The sequence below is a fragment of the Sceloporus undulatus genome, chromosome 8 (assembly GCF_019175285.1).
Source record: "Sceloporus undulatus isolate JIND9_A2432 ecotype Alabama chromosome 8, SceUnd_v1.1, whole genome shotgun sequence".
Lineage (NCBI taxonomy): Eukaryota > Metazoa > Chordata > Lepidosauria > Squamata > Phrynosomatidae > Sceloporus > Sceloporus undulatus.
The window spans coordinates 39404381-39430226 of NC_056529.1; the positions used below are offsets into that span (position 1 = coordinate 39404381).

Below are 25846 nucleotides of genomic sequence, written 5' to 3' on the forward strand. Positions count from 1 at the left end.
CTCTGCCGGAGAGCTATGGCAAACAGAAAACTACAAATCCCAGGATTCCATAAGATAGAGCAATGGCAGTTAAAGTATTATCGAAGTGCATTAATTCTGCTGATAATGCAGATGCAGCCATTGAGAATTCAGGAGCAAACGGCAATAGAATTGCTCACCTAGATATGGCTGAATTAAGGGATAATAAGCACTCGTTCCTTCTTGGCTGGCGAAAGCGGTCCATGCTTTTCCATAAAGAAGATTCTTCTTGCTTTGGGAACAAGTGGAAATATCTAACTTCTCAGCATGCCTAAAGGGAAAAGAAAATGCAAGAGATGAGACTCTCTGGAAGTCATGGAGGCTAGCATCAAATGACTGGTCAAAGTAATGTCAAACCTGGGTATTTTAAAATAAATTGCTACTTAATGCTCCTTCTCCAAGCCTAAAGGTTCATGATTTGAAATTTCTCCAGTACATACTATCCTGATATCCAGATTGCATTGAATGTGAGTGTGTGTTCTTTCAAAGTATGAAGTTGTTATATATATATATATATCCTGTCATTTCCCCAAACTGGGACTCAGGCTTACAATAGTTAAAAAATCAGTACAATTAAAAATATACAAAAGTGATACATTAAAATGGAAGCTACAAATACATTTACGTTCATCAATATTCTAACAATTTTCTTGCCTAACAGTAGAAAATACCTTTAAGAAAAAGGGGGGGGGGTCCTTTATTAAAGCATTGGGGTGGTCAAAAAGGCAATTGGATTGGGATTGCAAAAGATATATACTTGAGGGTTATTTTTATGTTTTGGTTTCCAGCAACTTGCAAAGGGCATTAAAACAGAGGTGAGAATCATGCTGATCATTGATTTGTGTCCAAAGGAGTGTCCAAAAGCCAGGACCGGATGTCCATTCAGATACAGAATTAGTATTTCTAAAATGCCTGATCTAGAGCAGTGTGGACAAAAAAGAGAGAGTGAATTGCTTCTTTTGGAAACCATCAAGTGGGTCATTTGGGGTTCCCATATCTCAGGGTCTGAATGTCAGGCCTTGGACCTTTCTTCCGCTGTTCGGGGAGACGGGGAGGAATCTTTGGGTGACAGCATTACCATGAAAGTGGGCTTGTAGGGGCCACATTTTTGCTTTAAACAGCGGCCCATGTGCACTACTGCATCTCATGGAGTCCCATACATCCTTACTGCATGAGGTCTGCATTCATATGCTCTGGTTATGAGCCAGTTAGAGCATCATGCACCATTGAGCAATACCAGGATGCGGTCCCTGCCATGCCAGATCCTCCGAACACTGTCACCAATCAGTAGCCAGACATGAAACCTTACCTGATGGAGTCTGGGTTGATTTGCTTCAGCTGCTCTTCATCCAAATAGCAGAGGTATTTGCCTCCCAACAGATCAAGTAATGGACTGGTGAGGGTGCCTCCCGATTCCATGTATCTTGCAACCAGTTGCCTGAGCTTTAAGAAAGGCAGTTGGGTTTATATTTATTTTTACGCACAGGACCATTTCCAAATGGTCCGATTAGCATCTCCTGTAGGCCAGCCTTCTTGCAACAAGCAACATCATATTTGCTCCAGCACCCAGTGCAACTAGTGCCAACCATCCACAGACTAACCAGGGCTGACCCTGTGTAGCTTCCAAGATCAGATAGGATCTGGTGGCTTCAAGGTATTTAATCCCTAGTGGTCCTCAGCACATTGAAAAACAAATGAATTGCCAGTCTCCCCACATCAAATATCTTGGGAAGCACTGGTCTAAAGGACATGTGTTTGTTCCGAGTTAGCCAACATATATACCATATTGTCCTGTTAGGAAAAGAAACACTCGATGTACTTAAAGCAATGGACCTGGAAGAAACACACTGACCAATCCTCCTGTTTTTCCAAATGGACAGACCGTTTATGAAGGGGGTAGTAAAGGGAATGAGTCTCTGGTACCCCAGGTAGCTGTTTGGGGTCTGGGGGAACATGCATTTTGAGTCTTGACGGATGGGATACCTTACCTGAGCTTCCTCCCAAACCCCATTGTCCGGACTCAGGAGAGCAGCAAGGGTGTCACTGGACGTCACTTTCCATTTGCTAATCTCCTCTGCACTGTACTGATGGGCAAGGTAGCCCAAGAGCTTCAGCTGATCCTCTGGGATCCCATCAGGATAGATCTAGAATGTCCAAACAGGCAAAGGAGGGTTATAAGTAAAGGTTTAACAGGAAAGAATGAACAACCTTGTTCTCTAGAAACAAAACCTTCTTGGAAATGCTCTACGGATGTCACATCATCTTAGCACAAATGCACTGTCCTCGGTGAAAGGGCCTTTTCAGGCTGCACAATTACAGCGCTTTGATTCCACTTTAACTACCATGGTTCCATCCTGTGCAATCCTGGGATTTGCAGTTTAGGGAATTCTCTGTCAGTGAGGTCCAGGGTCTCACCAAACTACAAACTGCAAGATCCCATAGGATGCAGCCATGGCTGTTAAAGTGGAATCATAATGCTATAATCGTGAAATTTCAAAGGGTCCCCAAACCTACCCAAGGCAGGTCTACACTAGCCAGGATACTCCAGGATACTGCTGGAGTATTGTGGCCCCAAGATTTCCCCGTTACCTAGGCATTCTGGAACAATGCCAGATTGCTGTCTACATGCGTGTCCTGCTATGCCATCTGCTGCCACTGGCACATGTTGCTCCCTTTGAGGGCAAAAATGCACAAGGCGGCATTGCAGGACATGTGTGTGAACAGGTACCTGGGCATCACTCCGGAGCACTCCAGATTTTTCTGGAAGATCGAAAGCAAAGTGTGATGTTTTGTTTTAATGTGCTTTAAGCCAAGGATGGCCTGGATTTGATGTGGTACTGGCCTTCCCTCGTGAAGACAGTCTGCTGTTGAATTGGGGCTCTGGACCTGCATCGTGTGGACAGGGCAACATAAAGGTGGAGAAAAACTGGTGTAAATGGCCCATGTAGACATGCCCTCAGGTACCTCATCTAGCCTCCTTTTCATCACAGCTAAGTAGTCGTTCGGGAGCGGCTGCTCCAGCAAAGTGGCCAAGTTGGCTTTGAGAACCTCATTACTCAGACACGCATCAAACTGCTGGGCACTGTCATATTGGATTATGAAAAGTGGGTCTTCCAAGGTGCTGGCTGTGATAGGATCAGACTTGCAATCTGGTGGCAGAACCCAGAGACAAAAGAAAGAGCCATCAGACACAAATCAACTGGAAAATTATGAGTAGCCACCACCATAATCATTGGGTCATCCTGGGCCCTCTCAGCCTCAGAAAACCCTTCTAGTTACAAGGAGAACCAAGCCTTGCTACAGCTAGGAATGTCTTCATATAATAAATAGGAAAGCATAAAAAGGAAGTCTTTCACCATAAAGACAAGTAGGCTTTTTTTTCTGTTGATCTCACAAGCAGTCTCTTTGCATTTCTATTAAGTGCACAGTACAATTGGCCCTCCAGATATGTGGGCTCCAGATCCATGAATTTCACCAACTGCATATCAATCATCCCATATTATTAAATGGTGGCGATGTGGACTCAAACATGCTGAACCATCTTATTGCACAACCTGGTAAAAGTGATAGCATGTGCTATCCTAAACAGACACCTTCCATCACTTGGAGGAGTCCTCCTTCTAAAAATGTGCTAAGCACATCGCTGAGTTTGATCCACTGTCACGCTCCTGGAAATTATTAGAAATAAAAATGACAGATCTGTATAATAAACCCAATCCTGTTTTACCTTCTGTTGCCCGTTTAGACCTGGGAGGTGAAGCAGGTTTTGGAGCAATTGCTTTCAAGAAGAGCATTGTTTTTGTCTTCTGCTCAGGACTTTGACTGTCAAAGGTATCGGCCACATTCCTGAAGAAGATGACTCTCTCTTGCTGAGGAAAAGGATATTAATCTGAATTTGTGCAATACAAGAGAGTAAGATGGTCATGTGCAAGACAGTCTCTTCTGTTCTACTTACCTTGTTAATGGGATCCCAGATAGTGCGGTTTATGTAGAAAGCCAAGGGCCCAAGGTCTTCAAGACTTCCATCATTCCAGGATGCAGGAGCCCTGTATCACACAGAAACATGTGCATGGTTTGTGTTACCAAATATTATTAGAATAATAGAATCATAGAATCATAGAGTTGGAAGAGACCGCAAGGGCCATCCAGTCCAACCCCCTGCCATGCAGGAAATCCAAATCAAAGCATCCCCGACAGATGGCCATCCAGCCTCCATTTGAAGACCTCCAAGGAGGGAGACTCCACTACACTCCGAGGAAGGAGTGTCTTCCACTGTCAAACAGCCCTTACTGTCAGGAAGTTCCTCCTAATGTTGAGGTGGAATCTCTTTTCCTGGAGCTTGCATCCATTGCGCCACTGTGTCCCATTCTCTGGAGCAGGAGAAAACAAGCTTGCTCCCTCCTCAATATGACATCCTTTCAAATATTTAAACAGGGCTATCATATCACCTCTTAACCTTCTCTTCTCCAGGCTAGACATACCCAGCTCCCTAAGGCGTTCCTCATAGGGCATGGTTTCCAGACCTTTCACCATTTTAGTCGCCCTCCTTTGGACACGCTCCAGTTTCTCAATGTCCTTTTTGAATTGTGGTGCCCAGAACTGGACACAATATTCCAGATGGGGCCTGACCAGAGTGTATAGACCAAAGTGGAAAGTTATGTAGGAATTAAGTACATTGCTCTAAGTCCCAATTGCTCCTCTCAGTTTGGGTGGATCCACTGAATCCATTGCTGAACAGTAGTACAATCCTTACATAAATCCAGTTCAGTCATTCAAATCATTTTATTTAGGCCAGAAATGGGAATGATAAGGCTCTCCAGATATTGTTGGGCTTCAGCGCCCAGCATTCCTCACCATTACCTATGTTGTCTGTGGCTGCTGGGAGTTACAGTCCAACCACATCCAAAAGGCTGCCCAATTCCTGTTCCTATTTTAGGCCTTAGTGATGTTTTAAGCTCAGATGTTTAAAATAATTTTGAAATTTCACTTTTGAAATATAGTTTGATGGACTTTTTGAAAACATCCCCCATAAATACAGTTTGAGAATAATATCAAGAATTAATGTGCTAGGTTTTATGCACTGCATTCCTCCTAGTAGTCCAAAACCAGTAACCATAATTTGAGTTGCAGCCACACTGCAGAATTAATTCAGTTTGACACTACTTTAACTGCTATGGCTCAATGCTATGGCATTCTGGGATGTAGCATTTGTGAGACATTTAGCCTTCTCTGTCAGAGAGCTCTCAGGCCACAACAAACCACAAATCCCTGGATGCCATCACAATGAGCCATGGCAGTTAAAGTGGCTCAAACTGGATTATTTCTGCAGTGCGGAAGCAGCAGTAGATGATGCCACCTTGCTTGGTTGTGTTCTCAGATATTCCTAAACCCTCAGGAATGTTACTCACCCATACGAAGTCTTCCCGCTGCTCAGGAGCACATTGAAGGCAGCTTTCTGGGAAGCTGTGAGATCAGGACACAGTTTCAGGTTCTCCAGAATCCCAGGGTCAGAGTCTTGGATGGTGGCTGCCTCCATGTCGCACACAAACCCTCCGAGTTGTTGCAGCTGCTCCTTGCTGAGCGAGGTGTCTTCCACTCCCTTGCAAAACAGACAATGGGTTTAATATTTAGAGGATAGCAACGGCAGAATGAGATAGCAATGGTGGAAAGCTACCTGTTGACATTAACACCAGTGTGAACATTAACAACCGACTTGTTCAGAAATGGGTGAATCTTCTTTGACCTAAACTAAAGGGAAGAGAATTATAGATATCTAGCAACTCCTCTTCTTTCTCCTCCTTCTCCTCCCTGTCCTTGATCCCTCTCTTGATTTTAGTTTAGTAGAAAAGTAGACTTTTCTAACTAAAATTTAACATCTATTTCTGTCGATATAAAGCCCTTGTTATTTGTAGGTCTGTCTACTATGTGCTGTTCAAGAAAAGCATCTTTCGATTAAGGTGGAAGATTGATCTCCGAGTCCACTCTGGATTTTAGTTGGAATTTTGAAAGCATAGGTTGCTGAAGTTTATTCCCTAAATAGGTCCAGCACTTTGCGTATCTCCTTTAAAGTCTGGACTACAACCCAGTGTGGATGCATTGCCCCCTTGACACAGAAGACCTTATGGAGAGGAGATTGTTTCTTGCAGATAGAAAGCAGCTTTCCTGAGGGCCAAGGGAATCTTTTCAAGCTGTTTTCTAGTGCAGTAGCTTTCTGTCGCTACAGAGCTGTCATTATTCCCCAAATCACACTTTCTGCCCAATTTTCTGTCTTCTGTTTCCTCCATCATTGATACCATTCCTGCATCTCAGAAACAAGGCATAGGAGATGACTTGCTCAGCATCCCACAAACACAGACACAAAGAGGCTTCTCCTCAGCAACTCTCCAAAGGAAACGTTGATTTTTATTAATTGACCATTAAGTTTTGACTGTAATGTAACACACCCAGTCTCTTATCCCAACCTTTCAGTGCAAGAATATTACTTACAAAGCAACTCAATGCGTTCTCCAAAAGTTTGGTCCTCTGTGTTGATCCATTAGCCAACAAGCTGAGGTCTCCTTGGGAAGCCAGAGTGTAAAACACTTTGCAGTTTGCACTGTCTACTTCATCAAGGCTGGAAAACAACATGATTTTTGTCATTTAAAAATTGCTAATGATGCATTTCAGTGGTTTCATCTGGGAACTGTATGTAAGAACCATAATGGTCTTTTGTTGTTACCTGATTCAGGTTTGTTCTGTAGAAGACTGTTTTATGACTCCCTTTTCAGCATTTTTCTCTGCCTGTTACATATCTAGTTAGCTTGTTGGCTATCCATCTATCTGCATTCCCATTCCTGTCTTTCAACCACTGTACTCAATAAGATTGAATGGTACTTAGATTCAACAAAGACTTTTCATGACCATGCATGTTTCAATGGCTCTTAGAGCCTTATCACAGAGGTTTTTGCAGCTTTTTGCAGCTCAGATCCAATGTGACTGCGAGTCCAATGGTGCAAATTTACGTTATAACATGAATGTGTTATCAGATGCGATTCCTTTCTATGGGGCTCCTTCCGTGGCACTTCCGCAGTGATTCCAAAGTGACCCCTCATTTTGATGAATTCGGAAAAAAGTGAATTCACAGAAATCGCTTCCAAGCTCCCTTCGATTTCCCTCCGAATTGGTCTGGTATGGAATGCCACTTTTCTTCTGCTCTGGGATACCACCGCAAACCCCCCGGTTGCAAATTTCCCATGATGCAGCATTGCAATTTTCCCCATTTCCTTTCGGTGGTCCTTTCACTTTCAGGGCAACTTTTAGGGCAACTCGTTTTTTTGGGAATATATGTGTGTGTGTGTGTGTGTGTGTGTGTGCGTGTGCGTGAATATGAATATACAGATATGTATGTATATCTATCTACCTATGTGTGTGTTGAAATTGCTGAAATGGAAGGGAAAATAAAAAAGGGGGATGAAGAAGACACAGAAATATTCACAAGGCAAATATTCACGCAATCACGCAATTGCGCTAAACAGGGAACAAGAACTTGCACCCCTTTTCACCCCAGAAACATACACGGTCTCGATGCATTCAGACCCCCACTCAGCATGCGCAAGGGTGCCGATTTGAATAGTTGAATCCACATGGTATGCACCAGTGTGGTAATACAGTGTGCACTCACTCCGCTTTGCGTGATTCCGCATCATATGACTTGCCTTGGATTCGATTCCCCCTCGATTTGGAAGGGCAATGGAAGGGCAACCAGGTGTAATAAAACATATATGTGTTATAACATGAATTCACATAGCTGAACCAGGAGTCACCCCGGATCTGAGCTGCAAAAACCTCCATGTGATAAACACCTTAGATTATGGATGCTGAGAACATTTTTGTTCCTAGTACTTTTATTCCATTTCCATTCCTCCAACATCCTCCTCTCTGTGCATAAATATCTAATATGGTGATGTGGGCTAGAGTCCACAAAAGCTGATGCCACACAAAACTTGTTAGTCTTTCAGGTGCCACAAGACACTTTGGTGTGCTTCCCACAACAGACTAGTACAGTCCTTCCTCTATCTGTTTTTTATTCCTTCCAGAAGAGAATTTTTTAAGAGCTACTCACGGGAAGAAAAGAAGCACATCGGGTGGGTAACTGGAGACGTTTGCTGTCAGGTTGTTTCTAGCAAGGAGCTTGGCCATGCAGGAGAGCTGATGGGATGAGAAAAGCAAATGCCAGTGTTACTACCTCCCCATAAACCAAAAGTTGGGTTGTCTGTGTCTGTTCATCACGAAATTGCTGCAAAACTTGTGTCTCCAAGGCCCCTCACCTGTCCTTCACTCAGGTTAGCATTTTTAATTTTCATTTCTTGCACCAGGGAGGAGAGCTGCCCAGCCGACAGTTTGCTGACTGCGTTGCACTGGAAGCCTTGCAAGATGAATGCAGAAAGCCTGGAAGAGAAGTGTGTCCATCTTTCATGTCTAGCAGGACAATGGAGTCAGATTTAATTCAGCCAGGAAAGCCTTAGTCCCTTTGCAAAAGGAGCAAATGGCTTGATATTGCTGGACTGCAACTCCCATTAGCCCTACCCAACATACCCAATGGTGAGACCTCCTGGACATTAAGGTTCAACTACCTGTGGAATATTGTACAATCCTCACCTGAGCCATAGACCAGAGATGGGCAACTGGGGGAGGCTGAGTGTAATAGCCTTCCTAGGAGATCTTGGAGGGCTGAACCCTCACCATGCCCCCAACATCAAAAACTAAATAGAAATTGCCCCCAAATGGTGATGGTGGTGAGAGGACATTTTCCACATGTTTTAGGTCTCCAGGCCATTTTAAGTCCAGGAGTTGTCGTGGTGTGCCTTCAAGTCATTTCCAGCTTATGGCATCCCTAAGGCTAACCTATCATGGGATTTTCTTGGCATGTTTCTTCAGAGGGGGGTTGCCTTTGACTTCCCCTGAGGCTGAGAGAGCGTGACTTACCCAGGTTCACCCAGAAGGTTTCCATGGCCAAACGGGGAATCAAACCCCGATCTCCAGAGTCCTGATCCTATTCTCCAACCACTAAGCCATGCTGTCTCCATCCCTCTTTAGAGACCCCAAACTTACTCAGTGTAATTGTCAGTCCTGGAAAACACCTCTCTGAAAAGGACAGCTGCCTAGGAAAAAAGGAGGAGGAGAGTCTTATTGGATGCAGAGCAGGAGCAAGACCAAAGCCGTGGATGGGACATTCTGGCCAAGTTGTCTCCAGGAGGAACCCATGGAGGTCTATGAGCAAAACCAAAGCCCTTACCTGCTGTGGGGACCACTGTTTCTCATTGATTTTGCGGAGATCTGGAACCTCTCCCCGAAATACCAGTAGCGAGTTGGGAACCTGGTCAACCAGTTCATCTGGGATGTTATTCAGAATGTCACTCAACGAAGAGGAGTTGGAGAGAATCTGCAAGGATGCGGTAAAGGACACACAACCCAAATATTATTTATCTTATCACTTATGCCAAAAAAAGCTGGAACATATCCCCCCTTACCTACAGTTTTATGGTAGCAAGGAATTTGGTAAAAGTTGTGGGGCTGAGGAACCCAAGATGCTCAGCTAGAAGGTTCCATTATTATTATTATTATCATCATTATTAAGCTTTATTTTTATAGCACTGTAAATTTACACAGCACTGTACACACAATCAATGAAAATAGATAAAACAAACCTGCCAATGGTGTACATTCTACAAAAATAATTAAATATAATACATGTTAAAAGTCAAACCATAAAATGTAGCAGACAACAAATTAAAATAACAGAGAGTGTGACTGCCTATTTTAATACTACTTCAAGGAGCACCTTTTGGGGGGTGTCCAAACTTGGCCAGGTGTCTTGCCACCATTATCCCGGGTGCCGCCCCAAAAGCCCAGAGCTTTTACCTTGCTAACAAAAGCTTTCCTCAGATGCTCCGGACCTTGGCTTAAAGCGCTCACGAAATTGGCATTCTTGGCCAGCTCTGTGGCCAAATCTGCAGAAATGCTGTCAAAGCTGGTGCTGGGCAAGCCCTGTGCCAAGGCGCCAAGGCTCTCAAACTTCTCGGCTGTATCCAGCTGTAGTCAAAGCAAGGAAGCAGAAAGTGAGTCTCATCGCTCTCTCTCCCGTAGCATCAATTCCAGGTTTTGGGGGCAGTGAGGAAAATCCTTGAGCTACATATTCCTTCCCTCTGTGCCCCCAACAACAGTGCCAGTCTACTGCGATTTCTCCTTTCCTTTCAAGGTATTAACCACAATATCCAGTTACACTCACACTGGCACCCCAACCACTTTTGGTATACACCTGGGGCCCTTTCGCACCACCCAGTTATTAGCACTATGGTCCCACTTTAACTGCTGTGGCTCTATCCTTTGGAGGACATGGACTTCAACCAGCCAGGACTTGACTGGCAACTGTCACCCAAAGGACATTTTCATCATGCGCACAGTTAAAGCAAGTGTGTCTGTTGCACCCATTCATGGAGATGTCTGTGTACTGTTAGAACCTGGAAGCTGGACAATGCCAGGTTTTGGCCTTATGACCCAGCATAGTGATTCTTGCATTCTTAGACAAAGCTCTTTCCAAAAGCAAGCAACCAAGGGATGGGCGTCTGATGCTTACCGTGAAGTTGTTGCGCAGGATCTCATTGACCAGCATCTGGGATTGCCCCCGGTTCCAGCTGGTGACCCGTCCAAGAGATTCCAAGACCTTGGGATCCCTTAGGACTTCGGTGGTCAGATTTGAGATCTGGTCAGTGGTGAGCCCCATGGCCTGTTGCCCCAAAGCCACCAGCGTCTGGCGATCAAATGTCTTGACTTGGGCCACAAGCATTGTAGCAAGCTGGTCGAAGGGAGAGGGAGAAAGAGAGTGAAAATGTTAAGGGAGGGAATGTCTAGAATCCAAACAACATTTGGGGCAATGTCCATCTAAGTCACCTTTTTTTCTGCTTTTTCAGCCTAGGTTTTCTTATATAGTTGTCCAACAGCTATGTGATTTCTATTGAACAGTTGAATAGAAATTTTGTAACCTCTCTGAAATTATTTACGAATTGTGTGCAACATGCTACCAGTATTCTATACTTTCCATACTTTTCCAGGTATATGACCCAGAATTAACAGTTTCATTCTCCAAACTGCACTTTCTGGATCTATTCTATCACAATTTCCACCAGCAATGCCCTGATGCCCTCCAGATAGGTTATACTATAACTCCCATCATCTGTCCATTGGAGGGCAAGAGAAGGCATGCCTATACTGAAAACTTGTATTAGTTTTATACTACTTTAGCTTTTATGATTTCCTCAGATATTCCTGGAAACCATTTGGCTAATGTGCTGAGAAGTATCTGTTAGACATGTCTGTCCTGCTTTTTCTCCAAAGAATTGCAGGAAGAATGGACTGTGAATTCAGTTTAAGTCTGTAATGTCGATAGGGCAGCAACATTGATCCTAGGGCTGCTACCAATTACCAATTAACTGCAGAATTAATGCAGTTTGACACCACTTTAATTGTTATGGCTCCATCCAATGGAGTCTTGGGATTTGTAGTTTGTTGTGGCACCAGAGCTTCCTGACAATTAAAGCTAAATATCTCAGAATTGCATAGCACTGAGCCGTGGCAATTAAAGCAGTGTCAAAGTGCATTAACTTTGCAATGTATGTGTAGCCTAAGAGGTTAAACAGTACAGTATATGGAAATTTCTCTGTCCTGAATTTGCCAGGTCACTTGGGGATTCTGGGAAGGGCTGTCCCAGTGGTGGTTTCCATGCCAATAGGGCAATATATCCAGGTGTTACTTTAAAGTTACACTTTAAAGGACTTAAACTTTAAAGGACCTACATATGGTGTTGAATCCTATCCACTGAACAGGTTCAGCATCCCGGATAGTTCCTTGAAAGTTGGAGCTGGCCCTGCAATGGCTTCACCCTCCCATTGATACAGGGATCACCCATTACCATTGGCGAGTCTATTCACTCTGACTACCTTTTCCAAGGTCTGGAATACCTGCCTAGTGCGCTAGATGTCCTTCAAGCTGGAAGTACCCCAGGAGTGTGCAATGCACAATCACAAAACCAAAGGGGATTCTCACCTGGCGGTCAGATGAAGATGGTCTGGAAGAGTTGCAATGAAGATTGATCTGAGCAATGAGGCTCAAGGCTTCTTCAGGGGTGAGGCCAGGGATCAAAGTGGAGCGTTGTGCAAAGCAAAGGAGCTGGTCTGGAAGACTTAGAAGGAAGAGCATGGCATGTTAGGGCGCACTGTTTCCCCTCATTTGTTGTGTGTCTTTGAGTCATTTATAATGAGTTTCCTTGGCAAGATTTATTCAGAGGAGGTTTGCTATTGCCTTCCTCTGAGGCTGAGAGAGCATGAATTGACCAGGGTCACCCAGTGGGTTTCATGGCCGACCTGGGAATCGAAACCTGGTCATAGTCCAACCTTCAAACCACTACACCAGACCGGCTGTCATATCCCTGTTTCCTCACATATCCTTCACATTTTGTGGTGTACTCTTATCAGATAACACACATAGCAAACCACAGTCTCATGAAGACTGAGATGCACCAATGCTTGAAAGTTTATGTTAGCCCTATGAAGACAAAATTTTATGGTTTTTCTTTCATTCTTGCAGCAGAGAATGAAGGATTTCAAAAAAAAATTGTATCCCTCTGGGTGAGAAGATGAACGTTTTCTTGTGCATCTTTCAGAGTTTCCCCATTTTAGGACATTTCCCCTCAACAAATTTCATTTTTCATGAGAAACAGTAATTCATACAAAACACTTTTGTGTAAAAACAGTATATCTTGCTCAAAATCTCAATGTTTTCTGTACAAAACCCCCACACCTTTTTGCTTGGAAAACACAATGCAAGCCTTGGTTGGTTAGGGAAGAGTGTTAATTCTGAGTGTGTATACCTGCATTTCTCCTAAATATTCACAGGTACTAGGAGCAAATTTCATCTTTTTTCATCATTATTTCCTGAGGGAAGAGATTTCACACTCACCTGGAAAGGCTGAAATCAGAATCGACAGTAAGAAGAGCATCAGCGTACATCTCTGCCAAGTCGTCCCGAACCTGATATCTGTGCAAAAGCTCCAGGTTGTCACGGCTAAATGCGAGATCTTGGAACTGAGAAAAGACACGTAAGCATTTTCCACTACTGTATATGAATTACCATCTGGAGGAATTTGTATCTTAAAAATGGATGGCATAACTATTGATGTATCACATCCCTGTGATTCATTGAGAATTGCTAATCCCAACTGGGGCAGATCTACTGAATCAAGAGATGTTCCCTAACTACTGAGGCACCACATCCCTTGTGATTCATTGCATTGGCTCTTGGTGCAACAAACTTGGGCATCGATTGGGGCGACAGTTTCTCAAGAAGACTACATTTCAGCAGAGGTACATACTATGTTTGCACTGTTGTTTGTGAGCAACCTCATGTCCCTGGCGCTACTATAGCGGATGTAACTCCCGAAATACATGACCAGCCAGTCGGACGTCTGTGGGTCGCTGACATTGTAGCAGCGAGGCTTGGCATCGGTTGCTGCAACATAAATAAATGGGGATTCTTAAAAATGGAGCCAAATCACAGTCATGCCTTGTACAATGGACAAATTTCTAATCCTTCCAACCAACTGATGCACACAAAGCCTTGTCGCCTTTGGCCAAACTGCTGTGATGTAACCTAATATTCAGATACAAATTCTTCCTCCTTCAATGAATTTTGTTTGGGGGGTCACTTTTCAATTTCTAGCAATGCAGAGAGTGACCCATTGAAAATCATCCACACCACAAACTCCTCTGTCTGCCATGTTTCCATTCCCTTGGTCACTTTGTCTCCCTCTTTCCTTTGGATGCCTAAAGTGTGTTTCTAAATGCTCAGCTGAAGTTTTAAGTTAGCATTGGCCCTCTCTATCCATGGTTTCTTTATCCATGGATTCAAGCATCTACGGCTTGACAATATTGAAAAGATATACGAAAATTCCAAAAAGCAAATAGTGATTTTGCCATTTTATATAAGGGGCACCATTTTACTATGCCATTGTATTTAATGGGACTTGAACATCCTTGGATTTTGGTACCCACAGGGGGTACCTAAAGAGCCCACTGCACTTGCAAGTCTAGAAATTTGGGGACTGAAGGAAAAATCTCACTGGGAAGCAATTCTTATTTGGGGGAATGATGCCCTCAGTGCCCTCCATAGCTGCACCTTTAATTCATTTTTGTTGTTGTTGTGTTGCCTTCAAGTAGTTCATGTTGACTTAACGGTAACCCTAAGGCAGACCTATCACAGGGTTTTCTTGGCAAGTTTTGGCCATTGCCATCCTCTGAGGCTGAGAGACTGTGACTTGCCCAGGTTTACATGGCCGAGACGGGATTCAAACTCGGGCTCAGCAGACATACAGCGTGTCTCTCTCTTGCTTCTATAACTTTTGCCTGGACACTCACCTGCCAGGTAAGCCTTGATGGAATAGTACATCTCCTCCTCCCTGCCTTGAAACACAGCAACGTCTTCATTCAGCTTGTTCACGCTGCAAAGCAAAACAATGCGGTGGCTTAGTTGAGCCATATCTTGGCAGAAATATTGGCCAAAAATAGGTGACACACAGAGAGACACTCTTTCTGTTATGTCCCCCTTGTGTCCCACATTAGCGTTATCAATAGAGCTTACATTTTATGGAATGTCACACAGCTAGCATTCAGGGTTTCGCTTGCATTCAGTATGGCTCCATTGAGGAACATGAAATAGTCAGCCAAGCGGCCACCAAGCCATTGGTCCACCTCAGTTCCATTGCTGCCACTGGAAACCACTGTGGGCCACACACCAGCCAAGAGCGCCGCCTTGGTGCCATTTGGAAGGATGCTCTGCAGAAGAAAGGCCAAAAATAAAACCCTTCTGAAGCCCTTGGACCCCACTTTGATGGTCCTTGAAGCCCCCCACAAAAACCCCCAATTCCCCACAAACATTTAAATCTTTTGTGGCATGATGTTTTGCCAGCTTGGTCAAGGATTTTGGGTTCTGTCATCCCAAACTTCTGGAAGAACAAAGATTAGGAACCACTATTTTAGAGTATATGTCCCACAGACAGAAGACAACTATTGTAACATCTTGAAAACTGTAGAAACTATTCCGCATACAAAGCAAAATCAGGATGAATGAAGCTTGCTAAAAAAAACATGTGAGCTGTGGTTTTCTATGGCTGGCTCTTTTCTCTTTGCATTGGGTTTTTTGCAAGGGAGGAGCAGTCCTCCGTCTGTTTTTGGTGTTTCTTACTGTCATGTTTTTCTGGTTAAAGCTGTCCATAAATAAGCCACTTTTCTCATAGGCTTGTAACAGAGCGGTCAAGAAAGGGTCATCATTGAGGAATCCTTCCCTGGCAAATAAGTCGGCCAAAGCATCTGGAGGAATTGTGTTCATGATCTGGAAAAGAAAAAAGGGGAAAGGGATATAAAATTAGCATTTAAACTCAAAAGATTAGTCTACAGCGGGCCCTTGGTATCCTCTGGGGTTTGGTTCCCTTCATGGAGACCAAAATCCATGGATGCTCAAGTCCCATTATGCACAGTGGCATAGTAAAGTGGCATCCCTTATATAAGATGGTAAAATCAGGGTTTGCTTTTTGTCATTTATAAATATTTTAAAATATTTTCAAGCTGTGGATGTGTGAATTTTTGGAGGAAAAAAAGCCCATGGTACCTTGTGGAGCTTAGATGTGGGGACTAAGGTTTCCAGGTCTCTCAAAGTCAGAAGGTCCCCAAAGCTCTGAAGGCTCTCTTCCAAGAAAGCGGAAAAGCTGGCGTTTGAGGAGTAGCATCGGAGAGAGGAGTCTGAAGAACCCAAAGACAAGAAAGGGATGGAAGGATAGACTGATTAAAGATAAGAAGGTGAAATAAACATTCGGATCAATCAGATTTCCAACATTTCAGAAGTTTCGACACTACACTGTCAGAAAATTGTCAGGCATTTCAGCATCTGAAACTTCAGGGCCAAAATGCAATGGTTAGGCTTGACTTAATCCTTGATACATCCCCAAAATTCAACAGAAAAAGAGAGGAGAGATTATTACTCCTGTATGTCTCCAGAAGTTAATCTTCTCATTTCAGATAATACTCATTTCAGACAATACTCTGGACCTCCCTGTGCTGTATTTTGTCTAGCCATGAAATTCATGGGGTCTCCATAAGGCATCTTGAAGGCACTTATACATTCCTGTATGGTACAAGGTTGGGTTGGATGGCCCTTATGGTTCCCTCCAACTTTAAGAGTCTATGGTTCTATGAGTCCATTATTCAATAATTTTTAAAAAGTAGCTATTACTCTGGCTGAATTCAAAGACATAGCAGTGTTAGTATGGAAAACCAGTATGCAAAGAGATCTTGTAGCACCTTTGAGACTAACTGAAAGATAGAAGTTGGTAGCATGACCTTTTGCAGACTTGAGCCTACTTCCTCAGATGCATGTTTGGCATGGAGACAGATCTATATAAGTCAGTTGAGTGTGAGAATGTCAATTCAAATTCAAAATTTTGTAGGTATGGAGATGAGGTGACAAGTTCAGTTTTAACAATGGTTGTCGGGGGTCAAAGGCCGGAGGAAGGATGTTACCTAAAGCTAAGGAGAGTAGGCTAGTTCTGGCTGCATTAAGTAGAAGAGTTTGCCAACGGAGCCCTTGCAAATTGTAAACAGAGCTCTCCCTTACCATCCGAATCCAATCCTTTCAAGTAGGGAATCTGGAAAGAGTGCAAAATGTCCGTCTGAACAGAGAGACTCATCTTCGTAAACTCTGCATCTAGACCTTTAACACTGAGAAAGAGAAGCAATTTAGAGAAAGAGAGAGACAAAAGATTATTTCAATAGGTATGCAGACCAGTGACAAAGCAAAGTTAAGCCTCTTCCAGAAGCAAAAAATGTTCAACCATTCAATCATTTGCATTGCTGCAATGCTAGAAATTTGGGGACTGAAAGAATATTTCATTTGGGTGGATGGAATTTATGATTGCAAGGCATTGGCCTCATTTTGCATCTCTAATGGCCTTCAAGACCTTGGCAGGTCACCTTCAAGGCCTGAAGACATCCTAGCTGAAGAATAGAGAGGTATTGGGTCCCCTATAATAATAAAACAACGGCTGGAAAAACCCATAGTCCCATTTCCAGGGATGCCAATGCCACGTACATTGCCTGGTACTGATCGCATTGCATGGTTTCATTGTGAAGACACTGGAGCATATCTGTGGAAATGGCCGAGATGAAAAGTCGAAGTCTCCTCTGGAACCAGGCGGTTACAAACTCTGTTTCGTTGAAACGGTCCTCATTTCTTAGCCTCTCATCCCACAACGCTCTCAGTATGACCTCTTTCCAGTTGTGAGAGATCAGGGAAGAGTTCACAATCTGGAAAGAAAACAGAGGACACACTGTTGTTGTTGTTGTTGTTGTTGTTGATGATGATGTGTGCCTTCAAGCCATTTCCGACTTATGATGACATTAAAGGCAAACCTATCCTGGAGTTTTCTTGGCCAATTTCTTTTTGGCCATGGCCATCCTCTGAGACTCAAGTTCATGGGTTTCTATGACCAACCAGGAATTTGAAACCTGGTTTCCAGAGTTATAGACTAATGCTAAAACCACTGCATCATGCTATCTTCCATCAATAATCTTTGTGATTATATAAATTCATGTACAAAACATCCTTGATATATAAAAATATATTTATGCATATGTAAATGCATGTCTAAAAATCTTTCAATTTTACTTATAAACAATGGAGGTAGAGTTTTGTCTTTTTAAAAGGGATTACTTCGGTATATGAGAAAAGATGAAAAATCTCTCTTATGTCTCTTAAATTTAAAAACACACACAAAAAGAACAAAATCCTAAACAAAAAAAATAAAAATAAAGAGGGGGTGCAAATACATTGCATTTTGCATTTCATATTTTCCTAAAACAGCATGAATTACTTCCTTGAATTATTATTATTATTATTATTATTATTATTATTATTATTACCTTCGTATTGAATTCCTCCAGCGCCGCCTCTAGCTCTTCCGCATCCACTTGGCTGACCAGGACTCTGGCGACATTGAGCGAAACGTTCGCCCTTTTTCTCAGAGAAAACTCTAAGGCCTGGACAATAAAAGTCCGGTTTACCAGGCTCAGATTCTGCATCTGAAGAGAAAACGGTGTCAAAGAAAGCAATGGGTCATTTTAGCCATTTTCTTCCTGCTGTTTTCAAAAACCATGCCATTTGTGAAGTCTATTCGCAACTCAGGACTTATTCTGTGCAAAATTCACCAGTTATCTTTCTGGACACTTTTTGTGCAGGAAATAGCATTTTCTTTATTCCAGCAACAACAAAACAATACAACCATGCATAAATTTTGCAAAGAGCCCCCAAACTGCAAAAATGGGATCCTCCTCTTGAGTTTCCTGATGCTTGAGAAACTCATAGTTCGACCATTCTCTGAGACTGAATTAATGCAGTTTGGCACTGCTTTAACTGTCATGGCTCCACTCTATGGAAATTGGACAAGCCTTTTGCCCGGTGAATCCCAGTGGGCTGTGATGCTTTAAAACCACAACGCTGGACACCTTCCCCAAATAAATATGGCCAGGATTCTTTGGGGAGAAACGCAACAGGGACAAGCCCCATTCAAAGTTGGTAGCCTAAATGTGCAGCTTCTCCAAATGATGCAACAACTCGCAAAACCTGCTCACTAGCTGGGCATTCCTGAGTTTAAGGCTGAAAAATAGCCGACTGCATGCGGGCACACCACAAGCACAGTGGTGGTATGTTGGCAACCCACTAACAACCCTGTGCATAACCAGGTCTTTGAAATGCAGATTTGTTCTGATATATATCATTTACAATATATCATTTACTTACGTTGTCACAAACCACATAGCTGAGGTTTGCAGATATTTTGACATTGTTGCTGCAAGGAGACAGAAAGACAGACACACAAAGGTAAGCGAGGAACACAAGACAATGCAACAAAGTCCACCTTAATCCCACTTCACTGGGGTGCGCCAGTTTCTGTCGCTTGTGATATATGTGTGACCTGTGTATGTTTTCATTTGCCACCCAAGAGGTTCCCCACCCCAAAAAATACATTCTCGTTTTCCACAGAGGTTTCCATCCACTTCCCTCTAGACATGCCTCTTCTCTTCCTTTCGGTAACTTTCCAGACTTTGGTTATTATCCACTATCTGCATGAAAGCTCCCCTCCAGAGATGCACCTTTTTTCCTGACCTCCTTATATTTTCATCCTTGCTTAGCGTTTTGGAATTGGCTTCATCTTGGCTTCCTGTCCATGCATCTGTCCCAGTGATTCCCAAACGTTTGTCTTCTGGGTGTTTTGGATTTCCACTTCCAGAAGCCCCAGCCAACTTGGCCAACATTCAGGAATTCTGGGAGCTGAAGACCAAAACACTTGGAAGACCAAAGTTTGGGAACCATTGGTCTATCCCATCCCTCAGTCCAGCTTTCTCGCTTGGGATGGTCCAACCAAGGTGGGTTCACCACCCCAAAGACATGGAAGCCACCAGTGCAAAGGGGCTCTTTCTAGGCATCTGGAGGTCCTCCAACATGATTTGATGGTCAACCTCCACTGGGAATATAGCAGTAAATCTGGGAATGGATCCCACAGAGATATGGGGATCATACTCTATTGCAAAAAGTGCAGTTCACAAACTTGGTCAAAGCAATATTGACGGTAATAAGTCCCACCCCAAATTATTCCCCTACTGTCCCATGAGTAAGTGAACCCTTGGATACGGGGGCCATACTGTAGTTTGCTGATCTGCAGAAACCAACAGATGAAACTTTTCACGGGAGAAGACAAGCATTTTTACAATGCTGGTGACATGGTTTCCATCTCCATGGAGAGGTGATTCCATTCTGGGCATCTTGGCTAATTCCTTTAGAGTTTGGATGAAAACCTGGAACAGGATCATGACCCCACTGACACGGATCCTAAACACTGCCACTGAATTTTCAAATATCTACATGCCAAGTGCTGATCAAGTCTTAGGAGTGAAGAGAGATTTAAGTGGCAAAACATGTCTGCTCTGACTTAGGCGAAGACGGTCACACGACGAACACGGAAATAATAACACATATGTTACGGCTAATACTTGTATAGAAATACCTCCCTACTTCTTCACAAACTTCTGAAGCTGTTGGAAACAAAGAGAAAAAGAAACGTTTAGCCATGGGTTCTTTTCTATAAAAACACTACAGGTCATATATATATACACACATACACACATATAATCAGAAATTTTAATATATCAGAAGATGTAATGATCACTTACCATTAATCCTGGTTGCAGGACACTAGAATGGAGGGTCAAATAAAAGAAGAATAGACCATCATCATCATCATCATCATCATCATCATCATCATCATCATGTTTATGTATACCCCACCTTCCTCCCACTACAGGGACTCAAGGTGGCTTACAAAGCTAAAGTACAATCTGTCAATATTATGTTTAGCATACAATCCAATGAGAGCCAACGCAGTGTAGCGGTTTGAGTATTGGGCTAGGACTTTGGTAGACCAGGGTTTGAATCCTCTCCTAGCCTGGAAACCCACAAGTCACACTCTCTCAGCCTCAGAGGAAGGCAAGGGGAGCTCTCTCTCTCTAAAGAACCCTCTCCACCAAACTCCCTCCAATTGCTAAAGGAAGCCCACCTAAGCCATGAGTTTTCCATATGTATTGACGTGTCATTCAACCATTTATTCCCATGATCTACTCAGGTTTGGAATGATAATTTGAATTTCGGTTAGGAGTGGGGATCATATTGCACTCGAGATGTTGTTGGACAGTAGCTCCCAGTATGCTTCACCACTGGCTATGCTGAAAAGGCATGCTGGGTGTTGCAATCTAACAACATCCAAAGAACCCATATTATTCCCACCTCCGATTTCAACCTAAGTTTATCTTATGCTGAAATATGCACGAACGCCATGCCCTCCAAATGATTTATCAAGGAAAGTCCAGTTAATCCTCTGCCATCCCACTTTTCCAGGAAAACTTCTAAATGGTCCCGGTTTCTTTCTCTTCCTCCCACTTTCCCCTTCATCCTTGCTTGCTTCAATTGCTGCACACTCTGAATTCAAAGTGCAAAAGCAGTTTGCACTCCATTTAACTCAGCAAAGGGAATGGAGAGGATGGAGTCTTGTCCTTCCCACTAGACTCAAGCCAAAGCAAACCACTGCAGCCTCTCCTATCTTGTGTGTTCTTCTCCATTCGTTTTTGCCATCTTAACGCCAATGGGCTGTTCCTTGGGCTCACAAATCCACAAATATTGGAGGGTATGGGATTCCTTAGCGATGAGGCGCCCGCCAGCCCAGCCAACCCTCGCCATTCTTCCCTGCAGAGAATTTCAGGCTAAAGAAAATTGTTCAAAATCCGAAATATGCAGGGAGAGGCCCAGCCACGGAGGAACCAGAATACCACTTTGACATTTTAATTTATGACAAACAGGTGGAAACTACGTCTTTGCTGCAGGTAATGCCTTTCTTAATGAAGGCCCAGCATTTCTGAAAGGTGAGCTCCTTTGTGAGGTCAGAAGGGAGGATGAGTTTGGGTTTGGACTGTATATTTTAACTTTGTAAGCCGCCCCAATTGCTTTTTGTAGAGTATTATTATTATTATTATTATTATTATTATTATTATTATTATTAGGGACTTACGGACGCAGCATCCACCACAGTTAGGAAGAGCCCTGCAGAAAAGACAAGGAGGACATTTTTTAGGGAGAGCATCCCAAACAGATGAGAACAGAATGCTCTCATGGATAGGTGCACCTGCTTTACATTGCAATATCATTGGTTCATCAAGAAATAATGCAGTTTGATATCACTTTAACTGCCACGGTGCAATGCTATGGAATGCTCAGATTTGTAGTTTTGCAGGATATTTCGCCTTCTCTGTCAGAGAGCTCTGGGGCCGCAACAGACTATCATTCCCATGATTCCATAACATGGAGCCATGACAGTTAAAGCAGTGTCAAACTGCATTAATTCTGCAGTGTAGCTGCATCCTAGTTTAGCATCCTCTATGGCATGGGATGGGAATTGTGTTTCATGGATAGAGCCAAGGGGAGAGAGCTAGTTTTCTTCTTAACATCCACTATTGCAAGGCCTAGGCATTTCATTCCTCACTGATTTTCTTTTCAAAGAAAGCAACCACAATTGTTACCCATTTTCTTCCCACAGTGAGAAAGTCTTCAAAAACAATGCTGCTTGCAAAGCCTATTTGCAATTTTGGACTTAATCTGTGCCAAATTTGCACGCGTTTGCTCCAGAGCAGTCCCATATATTTCAAATGGGATTAACACAAAACGTTATCATAGCTTCCATTCATGGTTATCCTTTCACGAATGTAGGCTGATGCCTAATGAAGGAAGATTTTGCAGGGAAGGGGGGAAATATTCAAGTGACTCACCCAGGTAAAAGCCAAATGCTATCGGCAGGAAGGAAGCATGACGCAGTAACGCCATGATGAGCGTAACCTGAGAACAAAACTTTGATTTATTATATATCCATTTATTTATACACAGTATTTATCAATTTATTTAAGCATTCCTATCATTCAGCCAAGGTCCAGTGAGGTGTTGTGCTTTGAGCATTGGACTATGACTCTGGAAACCAGTGTTCGGTTCCTTGCTTGGCCATGGAAACCCAATGGGTGGCATTGGGCAAGTAACACTCTCTCAGCCTCAGAGGATGGCTATGGCAAACCTTCTCTGAACAAATCTTGCCAAGAAAACCTTATGATAGCCTTAGAGTCACCAAAAGTCAGAAACCACTTTAAGGCACACAACAACAAAATATATGGAAGTGTCATTCTTGGCAAATAGGTACAAGCAGGCCCCTGCAATAACTTTATCTAATCCTTTTTTAAAAACATACAAATGCAATTGCTGAACCCACGCAAACATGGATCCCATCCTTAGGATTATTCAGCTTCTAATGTGTCCCAAATGTGTTTTGGGCACTCACAAAGAAAGTACGGAGCAGTAATGTATTCAAACCTTTTACTCCGAGTCTCAAGTTTCTACTTTCAAGTCTTGAGTTGAGTAAGTGGAGTCAAGTCAGTCCATCATTTATTGGATTCAAGTCATTGAAGAGACTTGAGTCCCAGTCGATCAACTCAAGTCTACATCACTGGCATGGAGACAACAGTATTCCTGCAGCTTAGTTCCTTCCAAATAGTCAGAACTGTACACTGCTTTTGAACATGGAAATTTCATTCATCCATCATGGTTAAAAGCCATGGATAAGTTTACTGGATGTCTCTCTTTTCCTTTAAACCCTCTAAGCTACACACATCTGGGTGCATACATAACATCTGGGTGCATACATCCCATGGAAACTTCTCTATTCATTCATAAATAAATGTTATCCATCACTTGTCTATGTAGGGAATGGGTAGAGGGACACTGTGCCCCTTCAGGTGTTGTCAGGCGTCATCTTCCACCAATGAAAAGCAAATGGATTTAGGCCAGAGGTGCACAATTTGTGTCCCCCTCCAGATGTTGCTGAACCGCAACTCCCTGCAGCCCCATGCCAACAACTGGAAGGCCACATCTCAGTGCTCTTTCTGAACATCTGGAGATATATCAGTGTACTCAACACTTCGTACAGTTTCAGAAAGGTGGTCCGTGCCTCCAAGGAGCTTCCAATCTCACATTGAGAGTGGACCCAGTTTGGCCACAAAACCCATTGGGTGAACTTGGGCATACTCTCAGCCTCAGAGAAAGGCAATGGCAAACCTCCTCTGCACAAATCTTGCCAAGAAGACCCTCTGATAGTTTCATCTAAGGGTCGCCATAAGTCAGAAATGACTTGAAGGCACACAACTAAGGACAAAGAGAGGCAATAGAAGAGGCAGAGGAATGGACAAGGAGAGTCAGGGATGAATGGCAAAAGCTATGAATGGAGCAAATGGGAGCAGGTCTCCACTTACCTGTGTGGCTGCAATGCCCACCTTCCGCAGGAGCCAGGTAACCCTGAGGAAATAATGCAAAAGAACTGGTCTTTGCAAGGCTGTCCTGATCTTATCCCTGGAGGGTGTGGAGTGTCACAACGGAGGGGTGTGACAAGTGTCAACTTTCCACAGTTGCTTCAGACAGAGACAGGACTGGAGGAGGGAGGGCATGACCCATCCTTTGCTCACACCAGATATTTATAGTCTCTACATAGTTTGTCACATTCAGGGGGAAATCTCACAAACCGCTGGCAAAAAAAACAACACAATGTCAAGATATTTATGTGGCTCCGGTGCGGTGTTGCCATGTTTTCAAAATAGCAAGAAGAGGCGGTCAAAATTTGTGACGTGTCGGATTGAGAATCAGGAAGGAGCTATGGGCATGTTTGCTTTCGGCCTCGATACCAAACGAAAGGTGTTGATTTTGATTCACCTCGACATGGATTTCCCTGAAGAGTTAGCATTTTGTTATAAATTACAGGAAGAGCACATTTCTGTTTTTATGAAGACACCACACCTTGAACTATGGGAATTTTTTTATCTTGTTCAGTCAATCTGAAAGGAAAAGATTTACAGCCCTCAGATGTCCTTTATAATAAGGGATACTTACCAGTCCAATAAGGGACAAGATTTATGGACCTCAAATAAGGAGCATCCATCATAATAAGTCTTTTTTTGGAGTGTCCCTTTCTTATGCGTATTATTATCAAGCATTCATCATTTATTTTATTTTGATTTCAGCTGCATCTGCGCTGCAGAAATAATCTGCTTTGGCACCACTTTAACTGCCGTGGCTCAATGCTATGGGATTCTGGGAAGTGTAGTTTTGTGGGATAGTTAGCTTTCTCTGTCAGAGAGCTCTGGTGCCACAACAAACCGGATTATTTCTGCAACGTGGATGCAGCTGTAGAGGACTGAAGAGCTCAGCTAGCAGAATATGGATGATACTACCTTGCAGATGATACTACATAGTTTACCTTAGGGACATATTAGATCGTTTCCACATCTGGAGATAGTGCTCTCTGAAACGATAAAAGACTTCTGACTACCGTGACACAAGCCTACCTCGCTTCCCCATTTTGCAAATTAACTTGCATTGGTTTTGCAAATGAGCTCTTGCTCACCAATGGCAGGTAAACATGGGCCTTGCTCTGAAGGAATCACATTGCTAGAAGAGAAGCTTGCTATTGGCTTCAGCATCCTATGTAGCTTGGCCATAAGATAGGAGATTGTTTTGTCTAGCTGAGTCCCATCTAGACTGACTATAGTTGTAGCAGATCACCAGTGGATTTGTCTGATCTTGCTAGCTGGAACTCTTCCATTGATATAATAGGAATTGATCCTGGAGAGCCACTTGCATGCAAAGCATACAGCTTGGAGCAGTTATTATTAGGACTACAATTCTCTCCAAATCCCCCAACAAGTTATTCTCCCCAAAGTGAACTTTGTAAAGCTCTAAGAAAGTGGCTGTCCTAAGTCTGCCTTGCTATCAGTTACGTTCTGTAAGCAAAGGGGAGATAACATCTTCCAGAGGAAAGGATTCTATGTTTATAATTGTATTGTTCATTTAATGTTGTGAGCTTCTCTGGGTCCCAGTTCTCGGAAAAGAGTGGGATAATAATAATGATGATGATGATAATAGATGGATAGATGTTATGTCCAGGGTTTTTGTTCTTGTTGTTTTGCATTGGCACATAACACATCGTAAACCACTTTCGAGAGTGCTCTGGGGTATAGAAAGGTAAATGCTATTGCTACTGCTGTTTTGAGGAAATGAAAATATTAATGCCTGTTTCAAGAACACATCCGCCCCGACTTGAGCTCCTCTGCTT

General features: G+C 43.2%; 3 protein-coding genes and 2 long non-coding RNA genes across 5 annotated transcripts; all 5 read right to left on the bottom strand.

The window, feature by feature from the left end:
* Nucleotides 1–3085: 3085 nt before the first annotated feature.
* On the bottom strand, nucleotides 3086–8847 carry LOC121937523 (mesothelin-like protein). Its single transcript, XM_042480766.1, has 7 exons — nucleotides 8325–8847; nucleotides 8120–8205; nucleotides 6505–6631; nucleotides 5427–5617; nucleotides 3974–4064; nucleotides 3746–3883; nucleotides 3086–3167 (listed from the first exon to the last, which is right to left on the bottom strand). The coding sequence occupies exons 1-6, from the start codon at nucleotides 8358–8360 to the stop codon at nucleotides 3800–3802; spliced, it is 615 nt and encodes a 204-aa protein (XP_042336700.1). The 5' UTR covers nucleotides 8361–8847; the 3' UTR covers nucleotides 3086–3167; nucleotides 3746–3799.
* Nucleotides 8848–9088: 241 nt separating this feature from the next.
* Nucleotides 9089–14496, bottom strand: LOC121914461. The gene is made up of 8 exons (XM_042437871.1): nucleotides 14466–14496; nucleotides 13424–13560; nucleotides 13012–13136; nucleotides 12100–12235; nucleotides 10634–10852; nucleotides 9919–10089; nucleotides 9293–9439; nucleotides 9089–9158 (listed from the first exon to the last, which is right to left on the bottom strand). Exons 1-8 carry the CDS (start codon nucleotides 14494–14496, stop codon nucleotides 9105–9107), a joined length of 1020 nt encoding a protein of 339 aa, XP_042293805.1. The 3' UTR covers nucleotides 9089–9104.
* Nucleotides 14497–14499: 3 nt separating this feature from the next.
* On the bottom strand, nucleotides 14500–15432 carry LOC121914175. The gene is made up of 3 exons (XR_006100482.1): nucleotides 15292–15432; nucleotides 14689–14882; nucleotides 14500–14548 (listed from the first exon to the last, which is right to left on the bottom strand). It is a non-coding gene; the product is annotated as an uncharacterized LOC121914175 (long non-coding RNA).
* A 39-nt stretch (nucleotides 15433–15471) lies between these two features.
* On the bottom strand, nucleotides 15472–19601 carry LOC121914462. Its single transcript, XM_042437872.1, has 7 exons — nucleotides 19534–19601; nucleotides 18898–18946; nucleotides 18021–18179; nucleotides 17191–17405; nucleotides 16717–16820; nucleotides 15715–15845; nucleotides 15472–15483 (listed from the first exon to the last, which is right to left on the bottom strand). The coding sequence occupies exons 1-7, from the start codon at nucleotides 19599–19601 to the stop codon at nucleotides 15472–15474; spliced, it is 738 nt and encodes a 245-aa protein (XP_042293806.1).
* Nucleotides 19602–20332: 731 nt separating this feature from the next.
* Nucleotides 20333–22523, bottom strand: LOC121914208. Its single transcript, XR_006100487.1, has 3 exons — nucleotides 22470–22523; nucleotides 21716–21747; nucleotides 20333–20349 (listed from the first exon to the last, which is right to left on the bottom strand). It is a non-coding gene; the product is annotated as an uncharacterized LOC121914208 (long non-coding RNA).
* Between the last annotated feature and the right edge of the window lie 3323 nt (nucleotides 22524–25846).

What these genes read in the sequence shown, in the direction of transcription:
- LOC121914462 (XM_042437872.1), bottom strand. Translation starts at nt 19,601, where the DNA reads ATGTTGGAGGACCTCCAGATGCCTAGAAAGAGCCCCTTTGCACTGGTG. An exon ending in GCTATGTGGTTTGTGACAAC is followed by an intron (nt 18,180 to 18,897) that starts GTAAGTAAATGA and finishes TTTTCTCTTCAG; the next exon opens with ATGCAGAATCTGAGCCTGGT. An exon ending in TGGAGGAATTCAATACGAAG is followed by an intron (nt 17,406 to 18,020) that starts GTAATAATAATA and finishes TTTTCTTTCCAG; the next exon opens with ATTGTGAACTCTTCCCTGAT.
- LOC121937523 (XM_042480766.1), bottom strand. Translation starts at nt 8,360, where the DNA reads ATGAAAATTAAAAATGCTAACCTGAGTGAAGGACAG. An exon ending in CTAACCTGAGTGAAGGACAG is followed by an intron (nt 8,206 to 8,324) that starts GTGAGGGGCCTT and finishes TCATCCCATCAG; the next exon opens with CTCTCCTGCATGGCCAAGCT. An exon ending in AGAACGCATTGAGTTGCTTT is followed by an intron (nt 5,618 to 6,504) that starts GTAAGTAATATT and finishes CTGTTTTGCAAG; the next exon opens with GGAGTGGAAGACACCTCGCT.
- LOC121914461 (XM_042437871.1), bottom strand. Translation starts at nt 14,496, where the DNA reads ATGTACTATTCCATCAAGGCTTACCTGGCAG. An exon ending in CAAACAACAGTGCAAACATA is followed by an intron (nt 13,137 to 13,423) that starts GTATGTACCTCT and finishes GTCTTTTCTCAG; the next exon opens with TTCCAAGATCTCGCATTTAG. An exon ending in AACAGTGGTCCCCACAGCAG is followed by an intron (nt 9,159 to 9,292) that starts GTAAGGGCTTTG and finishes CTTTTTTCCTAG; the next exon opens with GCAGCTGTCCTTTTCAGAGA.